The 16110-nt window shown below is 42.5% G+C and overlaps 1 protein-coding gene across 2 annotated transcripts in view; it reads right to left on the reverse strand.

The window, feature by feature from the left end:
- The window catches only part of sstr2a (somatostatin receptor 2a), a 35392-nt gene that overhangs the window by 7307 nt on the left and 11975 nt on the right, over positions 1–16110 (reverse strand). Inside the window, exons 1-2 of one of the 2 annotated variants that reach the window (XM_052490848.1) lie at positions 4415–4961; positions 20–808 (exon numbers count right to left, since the gene is read on the reverse strand). In XM_052490848.1, the coding sequence (XP_052346808.1) occupies positions 20–745 (726 nt within the window). In that variant the 5' untranslated portion in view covers positions 746–808; positions 4415–4961. Of the gene's footprint in view, positions 1–19; positions 809–4414; positions 4962–16110 lie in introns of those variants that run through there. The other variant, XM_052490855.1, reaches the window with a different exon arrangement.

The following is a 16110-nucleotide window of genomic DNA, read 5'->3' on the forward strand; positions in this document are numbered from 1 at the left end:
ACAGGGAGGAGGGGCTCACCTTGATGATGATGAGCAGGTAACAGAGGCAGATGACGATGAGCGGCAGGAAGAAACCTAGGAGGAAGGTGTAGAACATGAAGGCCGTCTGATAGGCCCCCTGAGGCTCTGGCCACACAATGGTACACGCCCAAGCCTGGTTATTATTGGGCATCAGACCGCTGAAGATCATGATTGGCAGGTTGACCAGCAGGGACACTCCCCACATGGTCAGGTTGATGATCTTAGCCACGCGTGGCTTCCGCCACTTGGTGGACTTTATGGGGTGGACCACGGCCAGGTAGCGGTCGACGCTCATGACCGTGAGGCAGAAGATGGAGGTGAACTGGTTGAGGGAGTCCACAGTCATGACCAGGCGGCAGAGCACGGAGCCGAAGGGCCAGTGGACCAGGGCCAGCTGCACGGCGATGAAAGGTAGACTCAGCATACAGAGGACGTCGGCCACGGCCAGGTTCAGGATATAGATATTAGTCACCGTCTTCATCTTGGCGTAGCGCAGGATAACATAGATCACCAAGGTGTTGCCAGTCAGCCCCACGGCGCACACCGTGAAGTAGATGAAGGTAATGACTACGGAGCTGGTCTTGTCGAAGGCCTGGTGGGTCTCATCCGGAGTGTCATTCCGGGACCCCAGGTCAGACTCGTTCCCTGGGAAGTAGCTGTCGTAGTACAGGGGTTCGGGGAGGGAGAGGTTGGGGGGCGACGGAAGGAGAGGCCAGGGATCCATGCTGACAGAGGAGGGCTGGGTTGGCTCTGTTTCAGGGTTGAAGACACTAATCTCACATCCCACCTGAGTGTACAGTACAGAGAGAGAATGGAGACAGTGGGTGAGAACAGAGAAACTCAATGACGAGGGAGAATACATTCCTTCAAAGCACCATGGTAACTGAGCCTGCTATATAATGGTTTACACTCAACATTAAGTTACATAATAAAGCCTGGCCCTTCATTTATAGGTCCCCACACAATATAGGACTTGCAGGACTCCACACTCCTCCAGTAGGGCTTTTGGTGTTTTCATTTGAATGTGTTGAATGGTTGGGACTGTGTTGAACAAACAGCACCAAGCTGATGTGAAACCCCTTGAAAAACACCCATGGATTCTCAAGTGTCCAGTAATGAAACTATTCTCCAATGCAAAGGTGTTTGTTTTATGATAAAGGACCAGACCAAGCCAAAATAATGTTTGTTGAGAATTGTTTTAAAATGGAAAACCAAAATCCATGCGCATGGAAAAGGTCAGGATTTGCTGTTATTTCTGTTGGGCATAAAGCTATGTGTGGATCTGGGTTTATTGTGCAAACACAGGTCCTCTATTGGATTGGTGGTGATGAGAAGCTCGCACTGCATGGGAAACATGTAGCGCTCTGGTCAGAGACAGTGGCAGCAGGGCCGTAGCCAGGGTCTGAGTTTTAGAGGTCTGTTAAGACAGTTGAAGCTCATTTACTGCATTTCTATACAGTTTAAAAACTCAAAAATGCTATTTGGACAACAGCAAAATCAAGCATCAATGACCCCCAGCCATTATCACATTGGTTGATGTAGCTTCATTCACCTTCGTCGATCTACTAAGACATAGCCTATTAGCTATACAATTAGCCGCTACACTCACATGAGCTCAAAACCGGGATTAAAAACTGAAATTGAATATGTACAAAGGAATCTGTTAGCAGAAAAACAATTTTATTAATGAAAGATAAACAACTACAATTGCTTTATAGAATTTGTTTGTTTGCAGTTTAACAGCTAATTTCCTGTAATTCTACACATTTTGCCATGACTGATGCCATGTTAATATGATATATTAATATGCAAATTACAACAACAATCTATGGGGGCCCCTGGAGGTCAGGGCCCCTGGGCACGTGCCCTGCATGCCCGATCAGTAATTCGGCCATGATTACTAGTTTAGATAGTCTAGCCAGCTAACTAGACTAATTTACAACTCTATAATATTTTAATAACTGACATGGGCTATTTGAGTGACTGTCAGTGACTGACCTAAAACAAGAGGAAAACTGCTGATGCACAACCAAGTTTCAAAATGTCACTTTGTGTATTCTACTATTCTACCACTCAGAACAACCTCAATTCATAGGGGCAAGGACTCTACAAGGCGTTGAAAGTGTTCCACAGGGATGCTGGTCAACGTTGACTCCAATGCTTCTCACAGTTGTGTCAAGTTGTCTGGATGTGCTATGGGTGGTGGACCGTTCTTGATACACACGGGAAACTGTTGAGTGTGAAAAACCCAGCAGTGTTGCAGTTCTTGACACAAACAGGTGCGCCTGGGACCTACTACCATACCCCGTTCAAAGACACTTACATCTGTGTCTTTCCCATTCACCTTCTAAATGGCACATACACAATCCATGTCTCAAGGCTTAGAAATCCTTCTTTAACCCGTCTCCTCCCCTTCATCTATACTGATTAAAGTGGATTTAACAGGTGACATCAATAAGGGATCATAGTTTTCACCTGGATTCATCCTGGTCAGTCTGTCATGGAAAGAGCAGGTGTTCTTCATGTTTTTTATACTCCGTGTATACAGTGCTGTGAAAAGGTATTTGCCCCCTTTCAAATGTGATCTACTTTTGCATATTTTTGATATCGAATGTTATCAGATCTTCAACCAAAACCTAGTATTAGATAAAGGGGACCTGAATGAACAAATAACAACAATTCCATACTTATTCCAGGTCCCGAGGCAGCAAAGCATCCCCAAACCATCACACCACCACTACCATGATTGACTGTTGGTATACGTTTCTTACTGTGGAATGCAGAGGCATAATGGGACCCATGTTGTCCAAAAAGTTATACTTTTGACTCATCTGTCCATAGAACATTCTTCCAAAGAACCTTGATCGTCATCCAGATGTTTATTTATTTATTTATTTGGCAAAGTTGAGTCAACTTTTTGGATGAGATGGGTCCCATTATGTCTGGCGAAAACCAAACACTGCATTCCACAGTAAGAACCTCATACCAACAGTCAAGCATCATGGCGGCAGTGGGATGGTTTGGGGATGCTTTGCTGCCTCAGGACCTGGAAGACTTGCCTTATTAGAAGGAACAATGATTTCTGCTCTGTATCAGAGAATTCTACAGGACAATGTCAGACCATCCGTCTGTGAACTGAAGCTTAGCTGGGTCATGCAGCAAGAAAATGATCCAAAACACACAATCAGGTCTACATGAAAATGGTTATAGAGCAACACATTTGAAGTTTTGGAATGGCCTAGTCAAAGTCCAGATCTAATCCCAACTAAGATGTCGTGGCAGGACGTGAAATGAGCAGTTCATGCTTGAAAACCCACAAATATCACTGAGTTAATGCAGTTCTGCATGTAAGAGTGGGCCAAAATTCCTTCACAGTGATGTGGGAGACTGATCAACAACTACATGAAGCGTTTGGTTGCAGTCTTTGCAGTGAAAGGTGGCACAACCAGTTAGAGTGTAAGAGGACAATGACTTTTTCACACAAGGGAATTGGGTGTTGCATAACTTTAATAAAATAAAATAAGTATAATATTTTTTTGGGGTTATTTGCAAACACAGGTTCCCTTTATATAATATTGGGTTTTGGTTGAAGATCTGATAACATTCAGAATAAAAAATATGCAAAAATAGAGAACATTAGAAAGGGAGCAAATACTATTCATGACATTGTATATAGCTTACACGTAACAATTCGAAAACAATTGTGGCAGCAATTCTCTTTGGAGTTGGATTTTTTGTAATATTCTAGATATATTTAAATCGTAGCCAATAGACAAATGTTAGATAGTATTTACTATGATAATATAAGACAACTCTTTGGTTCAGTATCGATTATGTGCATATTTTATGCAGAAATATTGGCCTTCTAAAATGCAAGATGGTTATGATTATTCTGTCTTCTATCATTCTAAAATATTTCTCACGCCAAACAAGTCTTCAATCTGATATTTTTGTCAATATTGCTGGTGCAGAGGTTATTTTGTGTTCTCATTTATTGGTTTCTCTGTTTGGCCTCCACATGTAGACACTAACATTCAATTAATGTCAATGTCAAGTACTACATGGCATTTGGAATTTCAACAATGGACCATTACTGATACATTTGGAGCATTAAAAATCAACAGCGGGCACAATGGCGCACACATGCGCACGAGAAATTGCCTAATCTTGATCAGAATATAAAATAACAGGTGCGCTGTTATAAATGAATACAGATAACAAAATTTAACAGGTGACAATTGAAATAAAGAAATATCCATGTCCGATTAAAAATATACATTGGTTACACGTTTGGTAGGCCTATTTAACCTTTGACGACTGGTTATCACAATTAATTTACTTATTGTTTGGTAATAGCACGTACAATTTCAAGATTCATGTAGGTTAAACTTACCTTTTATTGTGAAAATTGTACGCCACATTAGCTCCATTTTGACAAGGTGTTATTTCAGCCAAGAGTATTCCGACTTCCACTTCTGGGAATCAGTGAAAGTCCATGGGAAGGCAGCATTCTGCCCCGTGGCTTCCACTTAAAGTATGATACACCTGTCCTCCCATTACGCACAGTGGTATCTTGTGCACCAAAGCGGTGACGGTCATCACCACATATCTAACAGTTATGTGTAATATGTCAAAGAGGCAATAGGCTACAGTATATATATATATTTTTTTTAAATACCCCAGATAGCAATTACAATTGTGTAAATCATTTGTAGATCGTTTTGAGAAACTGATGTATCCAAAAGTAGCCTACTGGCGCTGAATCAACGACCAGAGCAAATGCGAAATCTGTTCTTGCAGGACGATTGAAAAGCAAAGGAGAGCGCAGCCTGTCAGCGCGCTGATGAGCGTTGCATTCACTGCTGCGTTCGGTGGAATTGAATGATGGGTGAGTGCGCGTTTGCTGCAGGTTTCGTCTCTGCATGCAGATGGAGCTGCCGATCCGCTATGCTCTCGCCCCTCCTCCCTCCTCACCAAACTCCCCCAATGTGCGTCAGTGTCCATCCGCCTGCGTGAAGGAAACTGCCATTAAGAGTTCCTCGGTCTTATATTTTCTAGGGAGGATATGTGCTCGTACTAATGTATTTAATGGAAACGGTTGGGTCAGTCACCAGACGGGGCATTTTATGTGTTTACACGAGCGCGACAGACTGCGCAACCAGAGTTTATAGTGAACACTGGAGGATAAGCATCTAATGAACGATCTCTGTCAAAAGCGTCTGAGAAAGTTTCCCTTGTTCAAGCACCTTCTTCCGCATGAGGCATGTATTGCACACTAGGTTAACTTGGTTCCAAAAAAAAAAGAAGGAATTCAGCCGGGGTCTCAATTGAGAGTAAGAATATAGAGTAAGAAAAGTAGAATACGACCAGGTGCTCGACATATTGTTGTGTATCAGCAGTTTTTGTCTTGTGCAGTTTGTGCAAAGTTTTGAGAATGACAGAAATATAAATTTTCACAAAGTCTGCTGGCTCAGTTTGTATGATGGCAATTTGCATATACTTCAGAATGTTATGAAGAGTGATACGATGAATTGCAATGTCCCTCTTTGCCATGCAAATGAACTGAATCCCCCCAAAACATTTCCACTGCATTTCAGCCCTGCCACAAAAGGACCAGCTGACATCATGTCAGTGATTCTCTCGTTAACACAGGTGTGAGTGTTGACGAGGACAAGGCTGGAGATCATTCTGTCATGCTGATTGAGTTTGAATAACAGACTGGAAGCTTCAAAAGAAGGGTGGTGCTTGGAATCATTGTTCTTCCTCTGTCAACCATGGTTACCTGCAAGGAAACAGTAAGGCATCCTGAGACCATTCAAGTGTGGGGTTGTTTCTCAGCCAAGGGAGTGGGCTCACTCACAATTTTGCCTAAGAACACAGCCATGAAAAAAGAATGGTACCAACACGTCCTCAGAGAGCAACTTCTCCCAACCATACAGGAACAGTTTGGTGACGAACAATGCCTTTTCCAGCATGATGGAGCACCTTGTCATAAGGCAAACGTGATAACTAATTGGCTCGGGGAATAAAACATTGATATTTTGGGTCCATGGCCAGGAAACTCCCCAGACCTAAATCCCATTGAGAACTTGTGGTCAATCCTCAAGAGGTGGGTGGACAAACAAAACCCCACAAATTCTGACAAACTCCAAGCATTGATTATGCAAGAATGGGCTGCCATCAGTAAGGATGTGGCCCAGAAGTTAATTGACAGCAAGCCAGGGCGGATTGCAGAGGTCTTGAAAAAGAAGGGTCAACACTGCAAATATTGACTCTTTGCATCAACTTCATGTAATTGTCAGTAAAAGCCTTTGACACTTATGAAATGCTTGTAATTATACTTCAGTATTCCATAGTAACATCTGACAAAAATATCTAAAGACACTGAGGCAGCAGACTTTGTGAAAATGAATATGTGTCATTCTCAAAACATTTGGCCACGACTGTGTGTCAGTCACTGACAGTCACTCAATTAGGGACAGATCGACATTTACTGAGGGGGAGGGGTGGTCCAAAATAGCAGTGTTTTTTAATTTGGCACAGGGAAGGGTAGTATGTTTTTCCAAGGTTTATTTTCACCCCTCGGCTCTTCTTTTCCCTATAAACTTGACTTACTATTGGTATTAACCTAATACAGTTTAGAAACCTTTGTGAAGGTTTGGTATGGTGTGGCTATTATTAAGCTTCAGCTACTGCAGTGCGCCATGGCGCTCCAACTGACTCCAACAGTTGAACTTGAGGTGAGGAAGATTGTTTCAGGCCTATCAAATTTACTCATATAATCTAACAATATAATGCTCATTTTTGTACAAAATAGTCAGATTGAATATACTTTTATATCTGTGTAGCAGATGCAGTAGCCATTTGACATAAATAAATAAATGTTTATCTCGTAGCATGCCACTGGCATACTCTACATCTATCTCTCTGGGGTTAGGCCTAACCTTCTCATCCTTTATATAGGCTATATACAATTATTAAAATTACAGTTCATATTAGGAAATCAGTCAATTGAAATACATTCATTAGGCCCTAATCTACAGATTTCACATGACTGGGAATTCAGATATGCATCTGTTAGTCACAGATACCTTAAAACATTTGTCAGTATCTGGTGGGACCACCATTTGCACCATGCAGCACGACACATCTCCTTCGATTAGAGTTTATCAGGCAGTTGATTGTGGCCTGTGAAATGTTGTCCCACTCCTCTTCAATGGCTGTGCGAAGTTGCTGGATATTGGCGGGAACTGGAACACTGTCATACACGTCGATCCAGAGCATTCCAAACATTCTCAAATGGGTGACATGACTGGTGAGTATGCAGGCCATGGAAGAACTGACACATTTTCAGCTTCCAGGATTATTATCCTGAAACATGAGGTGATGGCGACAGATGAATGGCACGACAATGGGCCTCAGGATCTCGTCACTGTATAATGATCATGCTGTTTAATGAGCTTCTTGATATCCCACACCTGTCAGGTGGATGGATAATCTTGGCAAAGGAGAAATTCTCAATAACAGGGATGTAAATACATTTGTGCACAACAATTTTACATGTTGTGTTTATATTTATTATTATTTTTTTTTTAACCTTTATTTAACTAGGCAAGTCAGTTAAGAACAAATTCTTATTTTCAATGACGGCCTCGGAACAGTGGGATAACTGCCTGTTCAGGGGCAGAACAAACGATTTGTACCTTGTCAGCTCGGGGATTTGAACTTGCAACCTTCTGGTTACTAGTCCAATGCCCTAACCACTAGGCTAACCTGCCACCCCGTTCAGTATATTCCGTTGAAGTCAGAAGATTACATACAGCTTAGCCAAATACATTTAAACTCAGTTTTTCACAATTCCATGACATTTTATCCTAGTACAAATTCCCTGTCTTAGGTCAGTTAGGATCACCACTTTATTTTAAGAATGTGAAATGTCAATAATAGTAGAGAGTGATTTATTTCAAGCTTTTATTTCTTTCATCACATTCCCAGTGGGACAGAAGTTTACAAACACTCAGTTAGTATTTGGTAGAATTGCCTTGAAATGTTTTAACTTGGGTCAAATGTTTCGGGTAACCTTCCACAAGCTTCTCACAATAAGTTGGGTGAATTTTGGCCCATTCCTCCTGACAGAACTGGTGTAACCGAGGCAGGTTTGTAGGCCTCCTTGCTGTAGGCTTTTTCAGTTCTGTCCACAAATTTCCTATGGGTCTGAGGTCAGAGCTTTGTGATGGCCACTCCAATACCTTGACTTTGTTGTCCTTACTTTGCCACAACTTTGGAAGTATGCTTGGGGTCATTATGCATTTTGAAGACCCGTTTGTGACCAAGCTTTAACTTCCTGACTGATGTCTTGAGATGTTGCTTCAATATATCCGCATACTTTTCCTACCTTATGATGCCATCTATTTTGTGAAGTGCACCAGTCCCTCCTGCAGTAAAGCACCCCCACAACATGATGCTGCCACTCCCGTGCTTCACGGTTGGGATGGTGTTCTTCAGCTTGCAAGCCTCCCCCTTTTCCTCCAAACATAACAATGGTCATTATGGCCAAACAGTTCTATTTTTGTTTCATCAGACCAGAGGACATTTCTCCAAAAAGCAGTTGCAAACAGTAATCTGGCAGTTTTGGAGCAGTGGCTTATTCCTTGCTGAGTGGCCTTTCAGGTTATGTCGATATAGGACTCGTTTTACTGTGGATATAGATACTTTTGTACCTGTTTCCTCCAGTATCTTCACAGGGTCCTTTGCTGTTGTTCTGGGATTGATTTGCACTTTTCGCACCAAAGTACGTTCATCTCTAGGAGACAGAACGCGTCTCCTTCCTGAGCGGTATGACGTCTGCTTGGTCCCATGGTGTTTGTCTCTTTTTGCTTGTGAATTCTTTTCCAAAATGGATTTTTACATGCGTGTTACAAAATGTTTAGACCCCAGTGAAACAGGAAGCCATGGAAGGCCACAATACAATTCCTGAAACTGAGATGAACTTAGAAAAGTAGGATGTTAATGCAGATTTAATTTTGTTTGATTTTATTCATAAGAATCTTTAGGGGTGCCAAGAATTGACACCTATCCTTTAGAGATTTGTTTGTATTATTAAACAAAATATTTATCTTTGAGCAATTGTATTATTATAAAGTAATATATTTTCCCCTATTTTTTTGAGCATACAATATAGCTCAGTATTCGTAATATTTATTTTATAGTATTTTTTGCTCGTCGTTATGAAGGGTGCCAATAATCTTGAAAGTGACTGTGTCTGAATTCAATTACAGTGGTTCTGAGAAAAGATCACATGAACGTTCTGCTTATGTTCATGGAGACATCAAGAATAACATGTGATGTTATGACGTGATTGTTCCAAAAATGGCACCTGAACATTCAGTACACTGAGTCTACAAAACATTAAGAACACCTTTGTTATATTGAGTTGCACCCACTCCTTTTGCCCTCAGAACAGGCTTAATTTTTCAGGGCATAGACTCTACAAAGGTGTCAAAAGGTATTCCACATGGATGCTGGCCAATGTTGACTCCAACACTTCCCACAGTTGTGTCAAGTAAGCTGTAAGTCTTTAGGGTGGTGGACCATTCTTGTTACACACGGGAAACTGTTGAGCATGAAAAAACCAGTAGCGTTGCAGTTCTTGACACACTCAAACTGGTGCGCCTGGCACCTACTACCATACCCCCTTCAAAGGCACTCAAATCTATTGTCTTGCCCATTCACCCTCTGAAAGGCACACATACAAAATCCATGTCTCAATTGTCTCAATGTTTAACAAGTGACATTAATAAGGGATCATGGCTTTCACCTGGATTAACTTGGTCAGTCTATGTCATGGAAAGAACAGGTATTCCTAATGTTTTGTACACTCAGTGCACATGGAAGTAGTTTAGTGCAAAATATAAATCATTTGCTGATCTTTCTTACAATGCTCAGATACGTTAAAACAAACTCATTTCATTTATTTTTTGACTGTCTGTCTGTTTTCCCATGTATGAATCAGTTGTTCAGTGCGTTAATAGCAGCACGGCCAAATATGAACTGTAAACATTCTTGGTGATTACACAATGCCAACATTGTTTAATTAAGCAATAAGGCCCGAGGGGGTGTGGTATATGGCCAATATACCACAGCTAAGGGCTGTTTGTGCGCATGATTCAAAGGGGAGTGCCTGGACACAGCCCTTAACCATGGTATATTGACCACTTACCACAAACCCCCAAGGTGCCTTATCGCTATTATAAAAAGGGGTTACCAATGTAATTAGAGCAGTAAAATAATTGTTTTGTCATACCCGTGGTATTTGGTCTGAAAAACCACGCCTGTCAGCCAATCAGCATTCAGGGTTCGAACCACCTAGTTTATAATCATCAACAAAACTGGACAGATTTTGTGTTATTCTAACTTTTTGGGCGGGATGGTTCACATTTTTTTTAGACAGGGCGGATAGTCCATCTGTAGAGGTTCTACAGATAGTTTGTTGATAATATGACCATCTGTTGATAAGCAACTGCTTACTAAGGTTAGGGTTAGAATTAGGGTTTAGTTTAGGGTTAGGGCTAGGGTTAGAGCATCTACAGATGGACTGTCCAAGTAAAGTGTTCCGGGGAATGTTCTTACACCTTTACCACAACGTAAAGAAATGTTCAGGAAACATTAACATAACCAGTTTTGGTTGGCTGGGTATGCTCTAATCTTTATTATTTTAGCTGATTACCAAAACCTCCAAAAATGACTTTAATAAACATGTCAAACCTGTCACTGCCTGACCAACAGACTACCACCATTATATATCACAGATATTCCACAAAACGTGGGTATTTAAAACATTTCAAGGCTTTGAGATCAGTACAGGGCTCCGGGCAGCCGAGCGGAAATGGAGGAAAACTCGCCTTCCTGCGGACCTGGCATCCTTTCACTCCCTCCTCTCTACATTTTCCTCCTCTGTCTCTGCTGCTAAAGCCACTTTCTACCACTCTAAATTCCAAGCATCTGCCTCTAACCCTAGGAAGCTCTTTGCCACCTTCTCCTCCCTCCTGAATCCTCCTCCCCCCCCCTCCTCCCTCTCTGCAGATGACTTCGTCAACCATTTTGAAAAGAAGGTCGACGACATCCGATCCTCGTTTGCTAAGTCAAACGACACCGCTGGTTCTGCTCACACTGCCCTACCCTATGCTCTGACCTCTTTCTCCCCTCTCTCTCCAGATGAAATCTCGCGTCTTGTGACGGCCGGCTGCCCAACAACCTGCCCGCTTGACCCTATCCCCTCCTCTCTTCTCCAGACCATTTCCGGAGACCTTCTCCCTTACCTCACCTCGCTCATCAACTCATCCCTGACCGCTGGCTACGTCCCTTCCGTCTTCAAGAGAGCGAGAGTTGCACCCCTTCTGAAAAAACCTACACTCGATCCCTCCAATGTCAACAACTACAGACCAGTATCCCTTCTTTCTTTTCTCTCCAAAACTCTTGAACGTGCCGTCCTTGGCCAGCTCTCCCGCTATCTCTCTCAGAATGACCTTCTTGATCCAAATCAGTCAGGTTTCAAGACTAGTCATTCAACTGAGACTGCTCTTCTCTGTATCACGGAGGCGCTCCGCACTGCTAAAGCTAACTCTCTCTCCTCTGCTCTCATCCTTCTAGACCTATCGGCTGCCTTCGATACTGTGAACCATCAGATCCTCCTCTCCACCCTCTCCGAGTTGGGCATCTCCGGCGCGGCCCACGCTTGGATTGCGTCCTACCTGACAGGTCGCTCCTACCAGGTGGCGTGGCGAGAATCTGTCTCCTCACCACGCGCTCTCACCACTGGTGTCCCCCAGGGCTCTGTTCTAGGCCCTCTCCTATTCTCGCTATACACCAAGTCACTTGGCTCTGTCATAACCTCACATGGTCTCTCCTATCATTGCTATGCAGACGACACACAATTAATCTTCTCCTTTCCCCTTCTGATGACCAGGTGGCGAATCGCATCTCTGCATGTCTGGCAGACATATCAGTGTGGATGACGGATCACCACCTCAAGCTGAACCTCGGCAAGACGGAGCTGCTCTTCCTCCCGGGGAAGGACTCCCCGTTCCATGATCTCGCCATCACGGTTGACAACTCCATTGTGTCCTCCTCCCAGAGCGCTAAGAACCTTGGCGTGATCCTGGACAACACCCTGTCGTTCTCAACTAACATCAAGGCGGTGGCCCGTTCCTGTAGGTTCATGCTCTACAACATCCGCAGAGTACGACCCTGCCTCACAGAGGAAGCGGCGCAGGTCCTAATCCAGGCACTTGTCATCTCCCGTCTGGATTACTGCAACTCGCTGTTGGCTGGGCTCCCTGCCTGTGCCATTAAACCCCTACAACTCATCCAGAACGCCGCAGCCCGTCTGGTGTTCAATCTTCCCAAGTTCTCTCACGTCACCCCGCTCCTCCGCTCTCTCCACTGGCTTCCAGTTGAAGCTCGCATCCGCTACAAGACCATGGTGCTTGCCTACGGAGCTGTGAGGGGAACGGCACCTCAGTACCTCCAGGCTCTGATCAGGCCCTACACCCAAACAAGGGCACTGCGTTCATCCACCTCTGGCCTGCTCGCCTCCCTACCACTGAGGAAGTACAGTTCCCGCTCAGCCCAGTCAAAACTGTTCGCTGCTCTGGCCCCCCAATGGTGGAACAAACTCCCTCACGACGCCAGGACAGCGGAGTCAATCACCACCTTCCAGAGACACCTGAAACCCCACCTCTTTAAGGAATACCTAGGATAGGATAAAGTAATCCTTCTCACCCCCCCCTTAAAAGATTTAGATGCACTATTGTAAAGTGGCTGTTCCACTGGATGTCATAAGGTGAATGCACCAATTTGTAAGTCGCTCTGGATAAGAGCGTCTGCTAAATGACTTAAATGTAATGTAAATGTACCATGAAGCTTCCAAGCTTCCAATCCTTACCAACTTTAAAATGAGTATTTTAATGTGCCATTTCAGTTCCAGATCTTGCACAGGCTATGACGTGAATTACTTGTTTTTGTCGTCTTCTTTCCCCCATGATCTATCGCATAACCACTGACAGTTGTTTGTAAGGATGCTTGAGTGGATGTGTGGGGATAGAACCAGGATTGATGGCTGTTTGTTCCAGAAGAGTCCCTAGGGTCAGAGTCTGAGTGGGAGACTCCTTTACCTCTGAAGAACAACCCGCTGTGCTGTAGTGGACACATCACATCTTCCCATCTCAGGTCATCTGCAGCCATGTTGTTTTGTTGTGCTTTTTCATTCCCCACATCCATGACATTGATTCTCTCCGCTCTGTCTGCCCTCTCAGCACGTCGCAGAGTGCGGCACGTCAAGAGGATATAGAGATAGCGAAGTGACATGTTGTGATTCTTCTCTGACACCTCTGGACCTGCACACACAATGATTCTGGTATCATCATGACCATGACATCCATTGACTCTCCAAACAGGAGATAGTTTGATAGATGTTTTCCAGGAATATGCAGACCAAATCTCAATTAATCAAAAAGTAGCAGTTGCGATGTCATACCTCCATTCTTGGTTTTAAAGCTCGTGGTAGCATAGGAGTATGGTGAACATTGAATTGATATCCTTGTTTATTCTATGGCTTCCTGGACGTTTAAAGCTGTCATATCTGTTTGTAATGAGGAGGGATTTTCTCTCCCTGCTGCCGGAGAAAAACATGGAGTAAACTACCAGGACCCCCCCAGGCTCTCCATGAGAACAACAAACCCAGGGATTACATAGCCTGCCTGGGAGAAATGTTGTTATCAGTGTGAGAGTCAGCCTCACTCAGGGAACCCAGTACCACAAAGCTTAGTGATAAGCCCAGTTCTGGAGTTTTGTTGTGTTGTGACTAGAAAATGAAAGAATGTTTATCTTCTTCGGACTATGTTGGGATATGATATTCAGAGTGGGTCTTTGGTAAATTATTTTTAAAAGCCTGACATTTAAAAAAAATCTGTCTGAGGATGAAAAATTAGATGCTATCCCACTGGGAACACACTGCTTGAATCAATGTTGTTACAACATCATTTGTCAATGTGTTGTGATGTGGAATCAACGTGGACAATTCATATGATTTGGAAAAGATTCTTCAACCAGAGTACTGCTTTCATCTCATTTCAACCAGCATTGTGAAAAAATATAACTAGGGTAAGATCTCAACTTAAATATATTGATGTAACAACCTATTAGTCAGGTTGTCAATCTAATTTCAACATAATCATCAGAACTATGTATATATTGAAATTGCGTTGACAATTCCACAAAATAAAACATTTTAAAAAACATTTATCCTATATTGATTGGGTGGTAGATATTATGTTGAATTTTAGATTTGATTAGACATATTTTATGTGGTATGTTTGAATCAATGGTTATTTGGTATATTTGAATCAATGGTTATTTGGTATGTTTGAATCAATGGTTATTTGGTATATTTGAATCAATGGTTATTTGGTATGCTTGAATCAATGGTATGTTTGAATCAATATCATCTCACTGGGCACACACTGATTGAATCAATGTGGTTCCCATGTCATTTCAATGCAATTACATTGAACCAACGTGGAATAAACGTTGAATTGACTTCTGTGCCCAGAGGGATTGTTTTTGACGTCACGATATCAATACAGAGGCATATTGAAATAAAATATGAGGCCACAGTCGAATGATTTCTTCCTGAATAGTGACTCCTACCGTTATAGGACAGGTGATGCACTTCAGTGAGTCCACCATCCAGATGCCTCCTGCTATGTACGCTGCTTAGCTTAAGAAATAACCTGTGTTTGTCTTAGCTGAGCCATCACGTCAACACATTTAGACATTGATCACTTTCATACTTCTTTGCGCAGACTGCCGAAATCACATTGGGTAACTTACTTTTCTTACATAAACTGTACGTGAAAGTACATTCGGAGTGAGGTTGGACTTATGTAGGCTACATTGACATTTGATTTGCCCAAAGCACACCATCATTTCAACGTGTAGCTCGGCATACTGTCATTCATCCATGGCTTGATTGGTTCTTAGAAAGTTTAGAAGTAGTCACCCTTAGCCCTATCAATAGGACGCCAAATGCATGATATTAATAATAGACTTTTACCTTTGGATATTGTATTGTACGTAAAGGATGGTTGTTTGATATCAAATGTAGTCGACAACTTAGAAATACGTTGGATTTACATCTCCATCTCAACCAAAAATCTAAGTTGAAGAATAGGACTGAATCAAATCAAATTGATTTATCACACACTGTTAGATTCTGTGTTAAACTTGGGACATTGTTATACTCAGAAGTATAGTATCCGAGGAGTGATAGAGATTGGTTTTAACATCGGATGTTAATAGGGATAGGCATCAGTTGTAAATCATGCAGCGCCTTGTGTCACGATCGCAGATTTTAGAGAAACAACAAATGTTGGTACATATAAGTGTCTTATATCGGCTGAAAGCTTAAACTCTTGTTAATATAACTGCATTGTCCAATTTACAGTAGCTATTACTGCGAAAAAAAATGCCATGCTATTGTTTGAGGAGAGCTCCTAACAACAAAACACTTTTTTCACCGCGATAGGTTGGATAAATTCACCTCTGAAGGTGAAATGTGTACTTACATTCTGAAATCTTGCTCTGATTTATCATCCAAAGGCTCCCAGAGATATCATGAAGTGTTGTTTTGTTAGAGAAATCATTTCCCATATCCTAAAAAAGTCCATATAGCATGCACCATTGATTTTGTATTTCCACTCATTCAATTTGCAAAGAAAGGAATCTGTGAAAATATAACCCTAGATGTTGTTTCAATCAGTCAAATCACATTCGTATTTATTCCTCAGAGATCCTAGAACGTAACCAGACTTCACTATATCATTAGTGGTGTAGTATATCCTATAGGACACCAAATTTGGTTAGAGAGCGACGCCTTCATGGCACGCGGATGACGCGGGCGGTCTTCACTAGCTAGATAGCCAATGAGCTGGGCTTTACGGGAGTTTCCGGATACTCCCATATGTAGCTGCTAACCTTGTGCGACAGCAAGGCTTTTCGTTTTGGACAAAAATTATGTCACGCCCTTTTGGT

This window comes from Oncorhynchus keta, chromosome 3 (assembly GCF_023373465.1).
Source record: "Oncorhynchus keta strain PuntledgeMale-10-30-2019 chromosome 3, Oket_V2, whole genome shotgun sequence".
NCBI classification, from domain to species: Eukaryota; Metazoa; Chordata; class Actinopteri; order Salmoniformes; family Salmonidae; genus Oncorhynchus; species Oncorhynchus keta.